This window comes from Phlebotomus argentipes, unplaced genomic scaffold, assembly GCF_947086385.1.
Source record: "Phlebotomus argentipes unplaced genomic scaffold, Phlebotomus argentipes genome assembly contig_6, whole genome shotgun sequence".
Classification (NCBI taxonomy): Eukaryota; Metazoa; Arthropoda; class Insecta; order Diptera; family Psychodidae; genus Phlebotomus; species Phlebotomus argentipes.
Window position 1 is genome coordinate 3,197,163 of NW_026776145.1, and position 18,920 is coordinate 3,216,082.

At 41.5% G+C, this 18,920-nt stretch overlaps 3 protein-coding genes across 5 annotated transcripts; 2 read left to right on the plus strand and 1 right to left on the minus strand.

The window, feature by feature from the left end:
* Window positions 1-975: 975 nt before the first annotated feature.
* LOC132256786 (fasciclin-1-like) lies at window positions 976-12,569 on the plus strand. 2 transcript variants are annotated; one of them, XM_059753337.1, is made up of 13 exons: window positions 976-1,366; window positions 5,845-5,977; window positions 6,061-6,242; window positions 6,308-6,538; window positions 6,707-6,881; window positions 6,954-7,114; window positions 9,261-9,412; window positions 9,474-9,564; window positions 9,651-9,874; window positions 10,148-10,310; window positions 10,375-10,519; window positions 10,591-10,647; window positions 10,826-12,569. In XM_059753337.1, the coding sequence occupies exons 1-13, from the start codon at window positions 1,262-1,264 to the stop codon at window positions 11,044-11,046; spliced, it is 2,040 nt and encodes a 679-aa protein (XP_059609320.1). In that variant the 5' UTR covers window positions 976-1,261; the 3' UTR covers window positions 11,047-12,569. The 2 variants fall into 2 exon arrangements, with proteins under 2 accessions (XP_059609320.1, XP_059609328.1); XM_059753345.1 differs by lacking the exon at window positions 10,591-10,647.
* Window positions 12,570-12,884: 315 nt separating this feature from the next.
* LOC132260782 (PHD finger protein 14) lies at window positions 12,885-17,146 on the plus strand. Of its 2 annotated transcripts, XM_059759122.1 has the most exons (7): window positions 12,885-13,306; window positions 13,367-13,997; window positions 14,058-16,200; window positions 16,452-16,499; window positions 16,602-16,792; window positions 16,855-16,963; window positions 17,030-17,146. In XM_059759122.1, exons 1-7 carry the CDS (start codon window positions 13,162-13,164, stop codon window positions 17,045-17,047), a joined length of 3,285 nt encoding a protein of 1,094 aa, XP_059615105.1. In that variant the 5' UTR covers window positions 12,885-13,161; the 3' UTR covers window positions 17,048-17,146. The 2 variants fall into 2 exon arrangements, with proteins under 2 accessions (XP_059615105.1, XP_059615113.1); XM_059759130.1 differs by lacking the exon at window positions 16,452-16,499.
* Window positions 17,063-18,876, minus strand: LOC132260825 (60S ribosomal export protein NMD3). Its single transcript, XM_059759188.1, has 2 exons — window positions 18,741-18,876; window positions 17,063-18,680 (listed from the first exon to the last, which is right to left on the minus strand). The coding sequence occupies exons 1-2, from the start codon at window positions 18,794-18,796 to the stop codon at window positions 17,222-17,224; spliced, it is 1,515 nt and encodes a 504-aa protein (XP_059615171.1). The 5' UTR covers window positions 18,797-18,876; the 3' UTR covers window positions 17,063-17,221.
* Window positions 18,877-18,920: the final 44 nt, after the last annotated feature.

Genomic DNA, 18,920 nt, shown 5'->3' on the forward strand with positions numbered 1-18,920 from the left:
AATCCCTATTTGATTAAAATACTATTTTTAGACACGCTCTTCCATCGCACTTTCCTCGAGACATCTTTTATCATATTTAGCAAACACTGAAACAGGAGTTCTTTTGCAGGCCGAAAATTTTTAAGGCACGCATGATGAATGGCATGCAAAGACATAATAAAGATTTAAGGTTAATGTGTAATTGCTGTTCAATATTAAACAGCTTTTTTCGTGATATAAATATTTACACAAATTGAATTATCTGAATATGTAATTGGATTGAATTGATTATAGTTTCTAGCTTTAATTTTATATTGATGGCGCACGACCGTGTGTGTCTACCTACTGATAAGCAATGCTAAACAATCGTGAGTGAGGAATTGAAATATGTGGGTTTCGAAGCCTCTTTAGCAAATGCGCCAAAACTTGTCCTAATTGCACACAATTTGCAAGAAAGATTTGAAGAGATTTCTTCGTATTTCGGGTACAGGATGCAAAAATAGCGGACAGATAAGAAGTCGCCACGCGTTTCTTTTGACCTTTTAGCCACAAAATCCACAAAATACGTGTGTCATAAATATTCATACGAATTAGCTGGCTAATCAATCAGAAAACTGTGAAACCTGTGAATTAAGTCCTTTATAGTCTTCCTCATGTAAATGTGAAATCTACATTTTACACCACTTACCTCTGATTGCTGCATGCAATTTTGAATGCCGCCCTGAGAAGTTCATTCACATATTTTCCGGCGCCCAAGCCAAAAGTGTTCTCTAACAAAATCGTTGGGGGAGTGCAATAGAAAGTTACTGGCAAACGACTGGCGTTGTGCAGGGCTGAGCAATTGCTCAGCAGAACGTGGCCGAAACTCAACTTCACCACTCCGCTGGAAGCACTTCCAGACACCTTCCAGTTCTCTTTCCACTCTGTGGTGAAGTTCCGAGCGAACCCCTCTGCGTATTGCCGGTCGAACGTTCCGTCATTCCCCTATCTCGCCACAGTAGTTTGAATACCTTGCGTGAAGTATGTGGCGTGAATGGTGGAAATGAGTTTTATTAATTATTCTACTTTAAATAATACTGTGTAAAGAGAACTTAACATCGAGACAGAGCAAAAGTAGTGCATTGTGTGTGTCTTTGCCGTGCAATTTTCTCCCATGTGACGCGTTTGCTCTTGAGTGGGAAAGCCAGAGAGTGAAATATTAGTGGTAGAGAAACAATCATTACAGGGTAAAACTGTTATATAATTATTGGAGTGTGCTTTCGGCAGTGAAAAGAAGTGCACAATGAAAGCTCCAGTGGGAATTGTGCTGATATTCCTCTCCTCACTGACTTTGGGGAAGAATGCAACCCTCGAGGAGCGAATAAGGGATGATTCGGATTTGTCACAGGTAAAAGCTCACCACCAGCTTTTCTCCGTTCAAGGCGAAACTCTCAATCAATAGAATACATTGTGAAAAGCTCACAAGGTTCTTTCACAACACAGAATTTCCTATGCATTTCCCATAATAAGTATATCTCCGAATTGTGTCATCGGCAAGTGGTCGCGAGAGTTTTTCCAGGACAAAGACATGCACAAAATCGATTTGCGAATATAGGCGGAAAGTCGGAAAGTGGAGTGAAATTAATGAAACTTTTTTATCGAGAGAAATCTTGTTCTAGTTTCGCATTTGCTCGTCATTTCCAAAAATATTGGAGCAGTGAATCCTTGCAGAAATAGTTTTACCTTGGCACTTAATAGGTCAACTGCGCTGTTTTTTCGATAAATGCAGAGGCATGAGTGAGGCACATTATGACTCAGTGCAATCGAAAGGACTGCAATTAAGCCCCGAAATACGGCGATAGATGTACTGCCCTGAGGTGTATCTACGTCGTACATACAGTAATTTGATATATACACCCTGAAATATAGCATTGTGTAATGTGGCAGTTGCATAACACTTCCATCCGCAATGCAGCCATTTCGGCACTCATATTCCTTTTTAGATCTAGCTTAAAATTGTAAATTGAGCTCGCGATGATGATGACAGAGGGACAACGTCGTCTGACAAGCCCGGGGAAGATTGTTGCCCTGATAATTTTCACGCTGAAGCTTAATGATTCGGGCTAACAGCAAAACATCTAAGGGGACAAAATTTTATCATACAAGTATAATTTTTTAAGAGGCTCAAAATTATACATTTTAAAGTCCATAAATGAAAAGTGCTTGAAAATAGATTTTCAGCTAGATGGTTCACTGTAAAATTAACAACGCCATCAGGGAAACCTAAAATAGAAGTGTGACAAAATTGATTCACTGCATGGAGAGTCTATTAAATATTTATAGTGTCGCGGGTAATTGGTAATATGCTTATAAACGATCATTCATCAAACTGTTCCCTATACAAAATTAAGCCACCAGCTGATGAATTAAATTGTCGCATCACAATGTTTGGCATAGAATATTTTAATCACTCTGCAACCTCTGATGCCAATCACTTTAAATCGAACATCTTCAGTGTGGAATTTTATAGAAATTCTTACAATATTTATGAATATTGGAGTCACTTTCTCAAACCCCGGACGAAATGGACGACAGCAATCAGAACAGCTCAGTATTGATTTTCTGTCCAGAGTGTGAAGCCCCATGAATTCGATACTTTCCTAAGCAGACAGACACTTTTCCTGCTCCCAACCCTTCAGCCCACGCCACAAGACAGCAAAATCAATAGATTATTGTACTGTTCACCTAATAATAAGACTTGACGCGCCACTTAACGAATTGCAAAATATTTCCTTCACCATCGCGGGAACACAATTCCGAGATATTGTTTTCGTACCTCCGCTGCTCAAGTTCAAAGAACTTCTGCTCGAGAAAAAAAATACTTTGTTTCTGGTGGAACTTGAGTCATTTTCGTAATTAGGTCTTCGAGTGTCTTCATTCTTTGGGCGAGAGGAGGTAGAGAATAAATAACATTCTTCTCTCCTCTCTCTGGTGCGTATATAGATTTCTCACATATGAAGTGTTTTATGCACAGACATTCGAGAATTGAACTCGAGAATAATGATTTTAAGTACCTTCTCGTTTTGTTGAATTTTTCAGAAGAGAAAATATGCATTTTTCTCCTCTCAGGCACTTCTTGTGCTGAAGATATCACGAGATGATGAGATGGATCAGAGCAAAGAAGAGTCTTATTATGGCGGTATTTATCTTCTCTTGTCTCTTTGCGAGACTGAATGAGTGGAGGTTTTACTTTTGTACGGAAATTGAAGTGAATGATCATTTTATTGGTCTCTAGCCGTCATATTGCATTGCAGACAACCAGTTTTAGTGGGATGTGCCCTATATATAAATATGCATTCTTATAGTTGATTTTTCAAATGTATAGAAAAAAAGGAACGATAAGAAGCAAGAGAAAATTGAGTTAAATTAAAACACAACACCACTAATTGTGAAATACATTGGCTTAATTAATAAGAAAAAAGTTGTATAAATGCCCCGACTATAGTTAAATGCCACTTCCATTGAGTAGATACATGAATCCACATGTTGAAGCCGGATGGTCAACACATTGGACTCTTATTGCGAATTCACTGGATGTCGTTCTCAAGTGCCGGACGAAAAAGAGTGGAAGAAAGGGCATCAAAATTCATTCTTGTTCAGCTGGTGAGGCGTAAAAAGTCAGGGAGGCAATGGACAGTTTTCACCAAATGACAATATAAATTTCCAATTAATTTGCCTCACTGAATTTCATGCCTAGCGCCGCATTGGTGGGTAAATGGTGCAATTCGAGTGGACAGCGAGGCCTTGCAACTCTGCACAGTGCTCGAAATGAGCAGTTTGTGTGGCTGTAATGAGGGGATTTCTAAGCCAAAGCACCGAGAACAGGGCGGTGTCCTCAAGAATTGATGCAATAAATGTGCCAATAAATGGCTATATTGCTCTTGCGTGAAATAGAGACGGAAATCCACCGGTGAAATGTGTGTCGAACCACAGAGAACGTTGAATTGTTCGTTACAAATACAAACACTCTCTTCACACCCCATAATCTGATACTTGAGCCATATATCATACAGGAAGGCCAGGAAGGTATCAAACGGGAGGGTAAAAAAATGTCGCATAACAAGCAGGAATCATATAGAATTACCCTCTTATGTGGCTCTCGTACTCGAGCTTAGGGGCTTCCAAAAAATAACTCCATGACAAATGTGTACTTTTATAAATTAATGAGATACCATTGTGATGATTGAATTAGGGTGCGAAATTGCTGTTCTTTCGCTCACATTCAAAAATCCCTAACAACTCTATCTCCGATCATTATTTACGTTCAATTAAGTAGACATTGTACGCCAAGAGTATGAAATTAACATCAGTCTTTAACGCTTGAAGAGTTCATCGAGAGTCTTGCGACCACTGCTCAGATGATTGTCAGACAAAGAACCTGGAAGGGAAATCTTCCAGACGAGGCTTCTCTCGCAGCCTTTACATGATTATGCGGGCAAATCCTATTTCCAGCGCGTCTTCTGTAACAGCTTGTGAGCACATTGTGAAATGAAATATCGAGGCATATCTCGCCTTTTCTATCACTCGGAAAGAAATTCTAGATGCTCTTCTGTTCGCCCAATAAATCAGGATTAAGATAATGTATTCAAATAAAAGTTTCAGGGGGTGAATATTAAAATGGCTCGTGTCAGGAAGTGGGCTATCAAATCGAATTAGTTTTCAGCCTGCTGCATATTTTTTATCGCACATTTATCGCGAAAAAATGAGTTCAATGTTTGCAAAAGTCATTCATACTATTCAGAACAATTTCACAGGAAGATCCGAGAAAGTTTTTCCTTTCAATGTAAATTTTCAATTGGACCCATTTGAAAGTCATTTCGCAATATTTCCACCCAACGATGTACAAACGGTGAAAAGAATCAAAGCGTGTCATCATTATCATTAATTCAGCAGTTTTGAGTGCGGAAAAAAGTCCATTGAGAAGAGCGAAGCTCAACTATTGTACAGAAAAACTCAAATTTTCTCGAATGTATAAATTGTTAGAATATCTATATTAGCGCACTTTTTTTGGTTGCGACAACCATAATTGGAAAACTTCATCGGAGTTTTTTTCACATTTTTTCACTTCCAATCCAATGTAAATTTTCACCCATGTAACTTTTCCCATGTGAGGCATAAATAAAGGTGTTAAGCTAGCAATATATTTACCAAAAAGTGCTTTAACTAAATTTTACGAGGCTGTTATTATTACAGGGGAGTCGCAAGTTTGGTTCGTGCCAAATGCATTCCTAACTTCCGAAAATATTTTAATTTATGCTCCAGTGGACATGAGAAAATACATAATTTAAATACAGAAAAGAGGAAAGAGGGCAAAATGCAGTCACTTGCATAAATGTTGCGGTCGAGTGATTAAATACATACTATGGACGCAATGGGCGAGGGCCTGACCGCGGTAAATGAATCGAAAAGCTGGGAAATTGACCAAGAATGACTTTCAAGATGTTCTCACGAACATGTGTAAACAGCAATATTACACATGTCCCTTCTAATATACCAAATGTATCAGATATAAGAACGTGAGGATTAATTCATTAGAGGGGAACGACGGGGCGGTGCTTGTTTTCTCGCAAATCCGTGTAATTTTGAATTATGCTTCACACCAGTTCCCGAAAATCTCGATGCAGAGACAAATTGCTGCAAAGTAGAGAGAAAAACCTACAATTGCTTGTGTAATTGGGCGTTTGTCTCTTCCTGTGACTCATTCATTCATTTGTCTGATCATCGCGATTAACATCTCCTAAGAAAATACACTGTACGGAGCAGATGTGATTCACGAGTCAGCCAACCAGAGGTGTGATCACGCATTTTTTGTGTTCTTTCTCCCAGTTTTACTCCCTCTTGGAGAGGAATCAAGTCGCCATGGCCTCACTGAAGTACCGCTCTTTGACCCTCTTCGCACCCACGAATGAAGCTTTCCAGCGCTTTTCCGGCAACACAACACACGTCCTCTATCATATGTGTAAGTCACGCTGAGAGATCGAAAGTAGATTGCGCCGCGCGGGTTCCGCCCTTGAATTGATCACGCTCTTCTTCCCTCCACAGCAACCGTGGCCACAACATTGGAACAACTGGGTGCGACAATATCGTCGGATTTGGAGGGAAATCCACCGATGTACATCACGAGGAGGGGGAAAGCGTCCCAGGAGCAGATTTATATAAACAATGCTCTCGTCCTGCGATCCAGGTCGAATGTTCAACTGCAGAACGCCGATGGGAGAAAGCAAGTATGGGCGAGAGACCTAATTCACTTTTGATGTCATCTCTCCTAACAATGCACTATGGTATGCAGGTACTTCACGTAATTGATGATGTTCTGCAACCCTTGACAGTCCTTCCTTCGTCATCCATTGAGCTGTTTAGTCCGGACGCCTTTCAGTTCTTGACTTACTCCGAGAGTCTAGACATAAATTCCCACCGTATGCGCTCATATCGTGAAAAAGTGATTATGAATAAGAAGGAAATTGTATTTCAAGCCGTTGGCAGTCACACCTATTTCATTCCCGTTGACGAGGGATTTAAGGTAAGAGCCACCCAGACTTGATACTTCAAATGACATCCAGGCCGACGCCATGGGATAATGTTATTCAATTTATGCGTCCCACAAATTGATTTTCTCTCAATTTTGCAATTGAATTTCCAATTTAGATGTTTATTGCGGAGTAAAAATTTTCCCCATATCATATTGCAGCCGCCGCCGAGAGCTGACTTGTTCGACAAGAAGGTTATTGATGGACACATCATACCCAATCGGGTGTTCTTCACCGCCGCCGCTCCTTATGGTGATCCCCTGCCCACGCTGGCCTTCGAAGACAACTTGAAGGTGCAAATCACGTTCAGCCAGTCTGATAGCAAACCCTCCAAAAGTAATGCATTGCAATAGGAATTGATTTTCTGCATTTATTGACGCTCCCTCTCGCCCTCTCAATTCCGACCAGTTTACGTGACATCGAACACGGTGATTGGCGACGGAAAGCATACACCTGGAAACGTCCTGGCGGAAGTGGTGAAGGCGAATATTCCCGTGAGGAACGGAGTTGTTCACCTCATCAGCCGGCCATTGATGATTGTCGATAACACTGTGAAGGAGTTCCTGGAGGTCAGTGCAAACGTTGCATGATTCATTCTGTTCACCCCTCAGAACCTTTCTAATTTTCATTAATCGTTTATGCAAGAATATTTATATTTTCTTTCCATTCCGTTCTGTTCTTTCTATGAATATCTAATTTCCAATTTTCTATATTTTTCAAATCCTGTAAAACTGGATTTCCAGTTGTTCAAGGTAAAGCAAAACTTATGCAATCACTATGAATTAACTCATCGTCATTCATAAAATTGTCACTGATTTTCCTTGAAACGTCATTCGGAATGATCATAGCTTTAAACCTGTTCCATATAAGTGAAAATTATGAAAAAAAAATTCTGTGCTAAATATTTTGCTGATCAGCTAAAAACATAAATAGAGCAAGAAACTCTTCTTCTGTTTCTTTTGTTCGTGAAAATTCCTTATTTGCGTTTAAATCGTCCCTCATTCAGCGAATATCATTTAGAATGTAAATTAATAGTAAAGGAGGATGAAAAACGTGTGATGATGAAACGATCTGTAATTTGTCCAAAATGCTTCGCATGTCTTAAATGATTATTGATGGGACACAAACTACATTTCCATTCGTAAAGATTGTAAATGTAAGTATGACCAAAAAAGTAGAGTATTCTTTATACTTCCATTCTTCAGCATCATATTTGATTTGACGATCAGAAAACTGCATTTTGTGATGTAATATGAGATGCATAAGACAAATAAATCAAGACGTTTTTTACTATATCTTTTTTATCTCTCTCGACAAATCCCATCAAAGAGTATTCATTTAAGAACACACAGTGAACTTTTCAAGACTTCTTTTTCTCATAAATAAAATATTTGCATAATACAAAATCACATTCACAAATAGAGCATTTTGAAATTATGCGAGGCAAAATGTGCTGATTTCTCAAAGATTTGCTGACTATTGATTTATTTGTTCGAAATCACGATAGCAACTTTCAAGGCACAAAGTTGGGCGATTGAAGTGAAAGAGTGAAACTTGTACTTCATATGCTCCCTTCTATATTTCCGCTAATGCTCAGAAGCATTCGTACATAAGCAGAGAATGTGGCACATAATAAAAGGATGACTTTCTAGAGACACACCAATTATTTCTTTTAATTTCCACTGTAATCCTGACGCTGCTTCAATTTAGTTTCTCTATATATATATATATATATTATATAGGGATAATGTGCATGATTGTGCAGCTAGAGTACTTTGTAATTGCAGGGAAAATCCATGAAAAGGTCATGAGACTCACGGGATGACTTTCATTTTCACATTCTCATGAGAATACAGTATAATCCTTACACTCTGTACGTTATTTTAGGTATTGCAATAGAATTTGTCAGCGTATAATAGCGTCCCTCGTTATTTCGAACTTTTATCATATTTCCCCGAATTTCCGCGACGCGAACGCAAATTACAGGGTTTACCCCAAATGTATCTCATTGTCTGGATGGGTTTTTTCAGCGTGTTTGTTGCTAAAAACCTCACATATCTCACGTCCAAATCAGATCGATAGACCAGCCAGACAATATTTTCGTGTCAATGAACCATAAGCGAAACGGAAGAACCCTAAATAAAGCACAAAAGAAAGCCCACTATTAGACACATTATACAGCCATTTGATGTGAAACGAAAGAGTAAAGGCTATTAGTGCCAATTAATTTTTAATTTAATCATTCCCTTCTGTTCTAGGTGTTATTAGGAGCAATAAAAGAAAATTATAAATACTTGATATCATGCATTTACATGGTCATGATCACATTCTTCAAATGTGACGAATGCGTGATAACCTTTTGAAGTTCATTCGGAAAATGCGTCTCGTCTCATAATACGCTCTCAAACCAGAATAGAATGTGTTATGTAAATATTCTTGCATTGTATTCACGACTTAGTGACACTTTTTTGGGAAGGAGCGTAAAGAAAGTATAATTTTGATTGAGCTTTTGAGCTTCTCGCAATACCTCAGCCATCATTTTAAAGTAATTAGGTTTTCTTTTCGAGAAATTATTCCATTATTTTGTAGGTGAAAGAATTTTTCACATTCAACAACATTTAGGATATAATTTAAGCCATAATTGAGATGAAGTGGAAAAATTAATTTTCTCCCATTTCCTTTTCTCTCTCCCGTGGCGCCTGCTCTCGAATCCAGGACAAGGAGGACGGGCCACTGAATAAATTCTACGAAGTCATCATGAAAGTGGGCAGTGACTTTATGCAGAGCATCAACGGGATGAAGAACGTCACACTTTTCGCTCCGAGCAACGAAGCCTGGGCGACATCAAATTTGGACAACCTAATAAAGTACACCTTCAACTAAATTCTCATTACTTGTGTGAGTGATAGTAATTAATATTTCTCACAGGGACACGAACAGAATGCGTGATATCCTGAACCTGCACATCGTGAAGGACAGCTTGACAATTGATAAGATTAAGAAGAATAACGTCAATTCGGTGAGTAGTGGTCGTAAAGACGCGAGAGGAAATAAGAATCAGTGGAAAACTGTAATTGTTGCCTTCTTTGGGTGTGTTAATGATAGATTTCCCAAGTTGCCACGAATGCCGATAAGAAGTTCTTGTACTTCAACGTAATCGCTGACCAGGATAATAACGAAACGGTTACAGTTGAGGGCGGAGGCGTAAACGCCACCCTTATTCAGGCCGACATCGCCGCTACAAATGGATATGTACACATCATTGACCGAGTTCTCGGTATTCCATATACAACGGTCTATCAAAAGCTCAAGTCCGACCCGATGTTGAAGTAAGATTTCCTCATATATATATGTATATTTTCTCTTCAACAAATGACTTTGCATGACTCGTATTACTTCAAGTTCGTTAAGCTTAAGAGGAGAAACTCTTGGAAAATTTCCATTCCCTTAAAGAAAACATCAAATTGAGTGAAACTTTCTCTTCTGTGCAGTTAAAATTTACATCAGAAATAAAAATGCTAGATAGAATTCCGAAATAATGGAAAATCTGAAGTGCTTCTCAGCGAGGAAATGGTAATTGAAGAACTTTCCTCTATTTATAGTCAAACCTACCATTTGGGCATGTTGCCTCGCTTCAACGACCAACTAGACAACCCAAAGAGGAAGTACACATTCTTCGTGCCAAGGGACAAAGCGTGGAGAAATTTGGACAGGACTTGGCCTTCCACCTACAAAAAGCTCTTCATGCCAGCATTCTCCTATCACGTGAGTGCTCACTATCTGATGGAAAATCTGAGAACATTAAAGTGATGCGCTAATCGATTGCCAGGCTTCTTCCATTCTCGAGCGCCACGCCATTCTGGCCGACAAGGCTTACACCATGGCTGACCTGAAGGCGATGGCGAATGATTCGGTGGTTGTTCTGCCAGCAATGAGGGGTATTCTGAAGCTGAAAATCCGAGAGGAAGATCGACGTGAGTATAAAAATTGTTTAAACTCTCCAAACCTCCAATACTAACCATATCACTAATTTCCCAACGAATAGAGGAAGATAACAATATGCACAATCCTCATCATCAAGAACAACCAATTTTAAATTCTGGTGAGTGTCCATTAGCTTTGATGTGTACATCTTTCGTGGACAAAGCGTTACAGTCAATTACCTTCTTATATTGCCCTTTATGAGCTCCTCACGCTCAGATTAATATCTCTTGAGACGAAATGTTCATATTCGACTGCTTAAGGAGCAGCAATATAACTAGTGCTTAATTTATTTTTAGGATATTCTATCCAATTTAACAATCGATGGATTAACGTGTTCCGTCCGGATGTTGAGTGCACGAATGGAGTCATCCACGTTATCGATTTCCCGCTTCTTGAGGAGAGCGATGTAAAAATCAACGTTGATATGACGTCATCGTCTGAGCGATTAAAGGAATCATTGCTGCAATGCATTCTTCTTGTAGTTATTTTGAAAACTGTATGCCTCAAATTCTATTGATACGATTACTTAATGATTTATACAGAATATTTTACCTCTTTTCTTACCAATTGATGTGTTGACAAAGTAGAATTCAGAGAGAATACTTCTTTTCTGTGCTAAAAGATTAATTACATTGAAACTGCCAGTGAAATAGATTTCAGCTACACCAGCATTATCTTTGAACATCACCTCTCATAGCAAACTTTGACAAATTAATAAATATAGAAATTGACCTTTGGAAAAATCAGTGCAACACTTGAAGTATTATTATTATATTTTGTGTCTTTCCTTTGTCTCTCCTAAGAAAGTATTGGACTATACCAAATATATTATTTAGTACAAGGCGGATTTTATTATATGGCGTTGTTCCATCAGGTGAAAGCGAATGGTAAAGTTGGTTCCCAAGAAAATATATTGACGTATATATTTTTCTAATATTCAACATAACAGAGCTGATAAATGTCTGTATCATACATAGAATATCCCGCGATATTACATATATTTTGTGAAATTGAATATGAAATAGCAAAGCTTGAGTATTATTTTTGTATCTTTGCATAAATGATTTGAAAATTGTAATGCGATATCACATAGAGAGTAAGAAGAATTGAAGTTATATTCATAAAAAAAACGAAAATAAATTATTCTAAAGTAGATAAAGACATAATAGGACAATTATCTATCACTTATTGCCTTTCAAATAAAAGAGGAAGAAAAACTTGGAACTGTAGAAACTTATTTGAACAATAAAATGTAAAATTTTAGGATAATTAATCAAATTATGTGACGATAAAGTCATTATCGCAGTAAACATGTCACAAACTCCATGCAAATTTTTATCGATAAGTTTTATGGAAAGTGCTGCATAATTGTAAAAGGAAAGGTGAAACATGCGTGTGAATTATGATAATAACAATATTATAAGCAATTTGATTTGACACGAATTTTCAATTTTGTATGATGCCTAAAACTTGAGGTAAAGTGTATATTTATTTTTATAGTTTGTACTCCTTTTATAATACTATGGTTTTGCCTACAAAATGTCAAAACAAGTGTATATTGAAATATTCCTAGAATCTGCAAGAGAATGAGAAAAAATTGGAAATATTGAAGAATAATGTTAAATAGATGTTGCAAAATCAAAATTTAAAAATATATGTGTCATGAATGAGGAAATAATAGCTTTGAGTTTTGCGAATAAAAGTCGTATTCACATTTTCTAAGTTAGATTAATTATTTCCATAATTTTCTCAGTATAATATCAATTTCTTATCATATCATCCAGCAATCTGTTTGCAATGGCTTACTACTGAAATGAAATAAGTAAAGAAATATAGGACAAAAAATAATGACTATAAGAAACAAAACGTATATAATTATTTTTCTTATGGTTACACACTTCGAAAGACAAATTTGATGCAAATGCTGAAAACATGACAACATTAATAGCCATCGATTTATATTAAATGTAATATTTTGAACGCTAGTGTAACAAAACATTGAGAAACAAGGATAAATAAAATATTTTCTTGCCTCTAGAAGCTTTTTCTCTCTCTTTTATGGCGAATTTTCCCGCATCCTTTTCAGCAGATGGATTCGAAATCTGTATGTCGGTAAAGTAGAGGTGCGGGCATAACTGGCAAAATAACTCAAATTCTCTGCGTGAACTTCAAAATTTCGCGGCCAATGCGGAAAAAATTTGTTTAAAAGGATACCTCCAATATATGTCATTGCATTTTCCCTGCGTTTCTGCAGCTCCGGGTGCACAGGAAGCAAGAAAATCAGGAAAAATTGCAAGGGGTTGATTCCGCGGAAACTCGAACGACATTTCCGCCCTGTTGTCGCACTCTGCAAAGCGCAGCTATCCATATCATTGTTTTCAGTGGCCAGTTTTCTCTTTGTATTTTCAAGATAAAAATGACCGCACCTCCCAAAAAAGTGGCAAAGAGTGCCCAGAAGGCATTTCTTTAGTTGCACGCGAGTGTAATAAGTGCAAAATCCCACTGGATTTGCGGAAATAGACGTGACAGGTGAAGCGGCTTTGATTGTTTGGGTTCTTTGAGGTTAGGATTTGGGCTTCACAGAGGGGCTTGGATAAAATCACACGGCACAGCCTCTGAGGGAGTCTCTGATATGATGAAGAAGCGTGCAACTGGGCTCACGACCCAGACACTTCTGGATTTTGATCTGGGCGAGAGTTCCTCTGACAGTGATTTTCGGATTGAGGATCACGACGAGGAGAGCGACGACTATTCTGAGAATAGTGGTGGCGAGCAAGGTGAGTAATCCGCTACATGCGAGGATTTGGGGAGCCTCCGGCAATAAATGCTCTGTGCAGTTGCAGAAAACAACGAGGACTCGGACTCAGATTCTGAAGATGGGTCGGAAAGTGGCAGTTCGGAAACCAAGTACGACCTGAATGAGCATCCCAAGGATGGCATTCTGTCGGTCAACCACCTCCTGAACCAGGTGAAGTCGAAGCAGGAGAAGATCGATCCGAAGCTCTTGAGCACGCCCATCTGCTGCGCCTGTCTAGGCGATCGGAGTGACGATGCGAATGAGATTGTGGAGTGCGACGGATGCGGTGTGACTGTTCACGAGGGCTGCTACGGGGTCAATGACACGGCCAGCCTCTCCAGCACGGTGTCTTCGTGCTCCACCGAGCCCTGGTTCTGTGAAGCCTGCAAGGCGGGCGCCCAGGATCCGCCTTGCGAGTTGTGCCCCAACAAAGGCGGCATCTTCAAGGAGACCGATGTGGGCAAGTGGGTCCATCTCATCTGTGCTCTCTACGTGCCTGGCGTGGCGTTCGGCGAAGTGGACCAGCTGACTTCTGTGACCCTCTTCGAGATGCCGTACAGCAAGTGGGGCGCCAAGACGTGCTCAATCTGCGAAGACGCCCGATTCGCCCGAACGGGAGTCTGTATTGGCTGTGATGCTGGAATGTGCAAAACCTACTTCCACGTAACATGGTAAATACTATTAATTTTCCCTCTGCAAGACAAAATCTCTTGACTTTCCCATTATTTCAGCGCCCAAAGTGCTGGTCTCCTGTCCGAAGCACACTCTGAGGAAGCCGATCATGCCGATCCCTTCTATGCGCACTGCAAAATTCACTCTGACAAAACTCTGCTGAAGCACCGAAGACGGAACTTCCATGCCATGCGTCTTAGAATGGAACACAGGAGACTGGAAACTGAGCAGAAGCGCGCCGAGAAGCCAACTCCAGAGCAGCAGAGGATTGATCGGAAGCTGAAGAAGCACAAGAACAAGTATTTAGCCAACAAGGCCATTAAGACAGAGCCTTGGGTGCCAACTCAAAAGATGCCTCGGATGCTGGCGACCAGCGCATCTGCGTGTCGGCGATTGATGATCAAGGCTCAGCTGATGGGTATTGATGCCGAGGCGCTGGAATTCCAAGAAGCACAAATGATGGCGCTTGCGGACGTGCGAAAGAAGTGGCACATTGCTCCGGCGTTTAGTGTAGAATTCATCGGTTACTATCTGGACAGGATAACGCGTCTGCGGGACTTGAAGATAAATCTGCAGGAGCAGCTGGAATCCAACAGGCGTCTGCTGGACGAGCAGAAGCATCTGCGGGAGAAATATGATCAAATGATGAAGCTGAGCGAGGAGCTCAGCAAATCGAATACTCAGCTCAGGGAGAGCATAACGAAATTGCATGGCATTGTGACAAAACTGTGTCCCAACAAGAGTCTCGTGTCGATTGAAAACATAGGAAAACCCGTGGTGAATGTGGCTGCGGCGACTCCGCCCGCTGGTCGGCCCATGTCCGTGCCAACAGCGGCTGCCCTTAAGATGGGCGTGGGATTTCCGCTCATCAATCTTCCGGGGACAAAGAATGACTCTGGAAAGATCTTGAGTACTCAGCGCCAGAACAATGATGAACTGTTGCACGAGTGCGGCATCTGCAAGCGATGCAATGATCAGCATCTCCTGGCCAAGTGCGACACTTGCCACTTCTATTATCATCTGGGCTGCCTCAATCCGCCGCTCACGCGTCATCCGAAGAAGTGCAAGCTTTATGGATGGCAATGCTCAGAGTGCGATAGATCCGATGATTCTGATGCCGGCACGTCTCTGCCCAAGCGCCAGAGGAAGTCTCGGGCGAGATACAGCAAGGATGGAATTATCGTGGAAGAGAGTGATCCACCAGAAGTTGCTGTAATTGAGAACAAGAACGGACCAAAACCAATGAAAATTGCCGACAGAAGGATGAGTATTGCAAAGAGGATGTCGGGAGGAGATCAGAAACTCGAGGATGCTTCCTTGCCGGTGGTTCAGATTGAGGACATCATGAAGGCAGTGCCACGTAAGCGTGGGCGTAAGAAGAAAATCCTCTCCATAAACAACACCTTTCCGCCATTGTATCCAGTAGTGCAGCAAAACAACATCTCAGTTCAGAACACAAACGCGAAGGATCAAGTGAACTCAGCTCCTGTCACTCAGCTATCGTCGCCGCCCAAGATCACCGTGCAGTCGCCGCCCAAGATCACCGTGCAGTCGCCGCCCAAGATCACCGTGCAGTCGCCGCCCAAGATATCCGTGCAGTCGCCGCGAACTCTTTCGCCGGAGAAGAACAAAAGTGAGAAGAGGAAGGCGAAGAAGGAGAAGCGGAATCATCTGAACTTCGCAACTGACGCAGCAGCACAATATTACATTGAGAAGGTGCCAGACAGTGGCAAGAATCACAGTGCAGATGTGGCATCCTCATCGGAGAAATCAGAGGATCCGCAGGACAATGCTGAGGTGAAGACATCACAGAATGCCGTGGAATCTCAACAGGATGGAGACGCAGCGAGTAAGATTGAGAAGGATCTCAGCAAATTCAATCACAAGCAGAACCGAAAGAAGCGGAAGGAGAAGCACAAGAACAAGCACTCAGAGCTGGAGAGATTGGCCAACAAGGAGCACAAGAGGAAGCGAAAGAGGAAGTACAATCTGGAAAATAACACAAGTGACGCTGCACCGAATGCAAATGATCCTCATCCGCCGATCAAGATCAAACTCAAAGTCATTCCGTGTCCGTCGGGCCAAGCGAACAGCGAGGCTCAGATCATCTATGTGCCCAGCAATAGTAATCCCGAGCCAGTGTGCAGACCCATGGAGATTTGCCACACGCCTAAGGCCGGAACGCCCGTGGATTTGCCAAACGTGAGTAATTGCAATTGTTTCTCATTGCTTAATCATTGGGCCATTTTCTATTGATAAGTTATCGCTGGTGTTGAAACAAGTCGGGCACGAGGGGCTCTCATTGGAGCAGGCAAAAGTTGAGTGTTCTAGTCAGCATGCTATGGTTATGTTTTTGAAAGTGTTGACCTTTACATATTTTGATGGATTACACCAGAACAAATAAGTGCAGTATAGAAATGTAACTGAAATTGATCAAATTTTACATTAATCAGCCAAGCATTAATCGCAAGGAAAAGGACTTGGAAGAAAAAGATTCCAAGGTCAGTAAGCATTGATTTATTTCCGTCTTTCATCATGGATATCAGTAGTATAACATCTATTTGTCACAGATTCTAAAGAGATCTCTCATCACTCTCTTGCAGCATCCTGAATCTCAGAGGAATACATCACCCCAGTTCAGCCCTAAAATGGCCAGGATAAGTTCGCCACGAAGGAAGCGCCAAAGGACGCCTTCACTCAACTTGTCGGCCGGCAGTGCTGAGAATAGTCGTAATTCAGCATCACAAATGTGCGACGTGTGCTGCCAATTGGGAACAACCCAGAACTTAGTAATGTAAGAGTATTTCAACATGTATTGAGAATATTGCTCTAACTTAGAATTTTTTACTGATGCAGGTGCGATGAATGCCGCAAAAACTACCATTTTACATGCTTGGAACCGCCCTTGAAGAAGACACCGAAGCGTCGTGGCTACTCTTGGCACTGCGCGGATTGTGATCCAACTGTAAGTGAAGTTTTTTTTATTCCTCTTATAAAATCCTATAAATCTCAACAATGCGTTCTATTGCAGGATATTGAAACGATATAAGGAATCGATGAAGTATTAGCATCTTAGTAAGGGATAATTTATTGAATGTTTTTTTGCATTTTCGATACAAATTGGATAGTGAATTGTGAGACTTAATAGAACATCTTCCCCAGAATTGGATTTAAAAAAAAAACCTTGAATTATAGCGTGTAGGTGTGCAAATCAAATAAAAACTTATTCCATGTCAACGTCGTCTAGCGTGAGGTCGTCCAGCATCTCCTCGAGGGTGATTCTGGGCACGGATGGATCGGGCATATCGTTGGTATCGACAGGCAATTGCTTGGCGGGATCCTTGTAGATGTTGACGTGCTGACGATAGTCTGGATCCTCCTCGAGGTCGTCGAGGAACTCCCTGTACTCCTTGGAATCTGTCTCGCGATTCGATGTGTAGGCATCCAAGTGCTTGAGTTTCCACCTTCTGTAGCTCATGCGTTCAGCCGAATCTCCGAAGTGCTTCTTCACGATGATCACATCGGGAATACGCGTTTTGTCCAGCTTCTCAAAGCTGTCATCATTTATGTTGGCATCCTCGAGATTGTAGCCCAGAACAGTGTCGCTGGGCTTCAGAATGTGTCCCAGATGCGTTCTTGTGTGAATTGTGTTCTCATTTATGCCCAATTCGGCCGCCTTGACCAGCCACACGTCGCAGAGGAGGTGTTTGTGGGACACTTTGCCCTGGCCTGGGAATGAAGGCTTGTTCTTGTCCGGAATTATCTCAATATCCATCACGATGTACTCCTGCAGGGACTTGGGGTTGCAAATAGGCTCAAATGGTGATCGGTAGAAGACTGTGCTGTTCAGCTCAGCAATCTGTGTGGACAGCGGATCGATCAGATGAATGACACTGGCCACTCTTCGCACCAGGCACAGCGGAGCGATGCTGCCCAGCTGCTGCTGCATCTTCTTCGACAGGCACACGAGGCTGTCTTTGGACAAGGGCACAATATCCACCGCGAAGGTGTATTTGTAATTGTAGCTATTGCTGTGGATGTCATGTGAGATGAGCCTCTTGGATGTGGACGTCTTCACGGGCAACATTGTGTGCATAAAGTCGACCATTCTCCGTGCGTGACTCTCATTAGCGTAAAACATGTCCAATCCTCCGTGCATCGGTTTGATTCCCAGCGTGTTTTCGTGCACTCTGTGCTTCAAGATAAGCTGCTCCAGGTAGTAGAAGGTCTTCTTGTTCTCTGATCTCTGTCGTATTTGCACAACACAGCGCCAGAAATCCTTGGCTTCCGTGCGATGGCAATCGTCGCACATCTGATTGTTCACCGTGAACTCAACAACGAAAACTTGTTGCAGAACAGCTCCGCCAAGAACCTCCCCCTGAACGGTTAGCTTGACTTTGAGTCTCTTCGAGTGGGGCTCAGTCCAGATGAATCCCGCATCGATCAGCTTCACCTCCTTGAGTCCTTTGAGGCGCTTCAGGCAAATGGCAAGCAGTTCCCTCGACTCCAGCGAGCATTGCACCCATTCGTTGGGTGGCTGAAGATACCGCTCGCAATTCCGGCAGAACTGGAGCACCGCCTGTTTTGGGATACCCTCTGTGATGTCCACATGAGTCCGGAGACAAGCAACGCACATGTTGGCCGGATTGGGAGCAATGACGACGCCGCATTCGCAGCACAATCTGAAACAGATTTACAGTTTGTCAGAGGCAGGAATTAATGAAATGTCTACACATCCTTACATGTTGGCCACGGAGGAATCAACTTCCGCACTAGTTTCCATCGAATCAGTCTCCATTTTCCGGGAAATTGAGTGTTTTTGCGAGGCAGGAAAATGTGATCAGAACTGACAGCCACTGAATGACAGCTTCCTCATGGCAACCCGGATGGGTGGCTATGGCACCACCAACACAGAGAGAAAA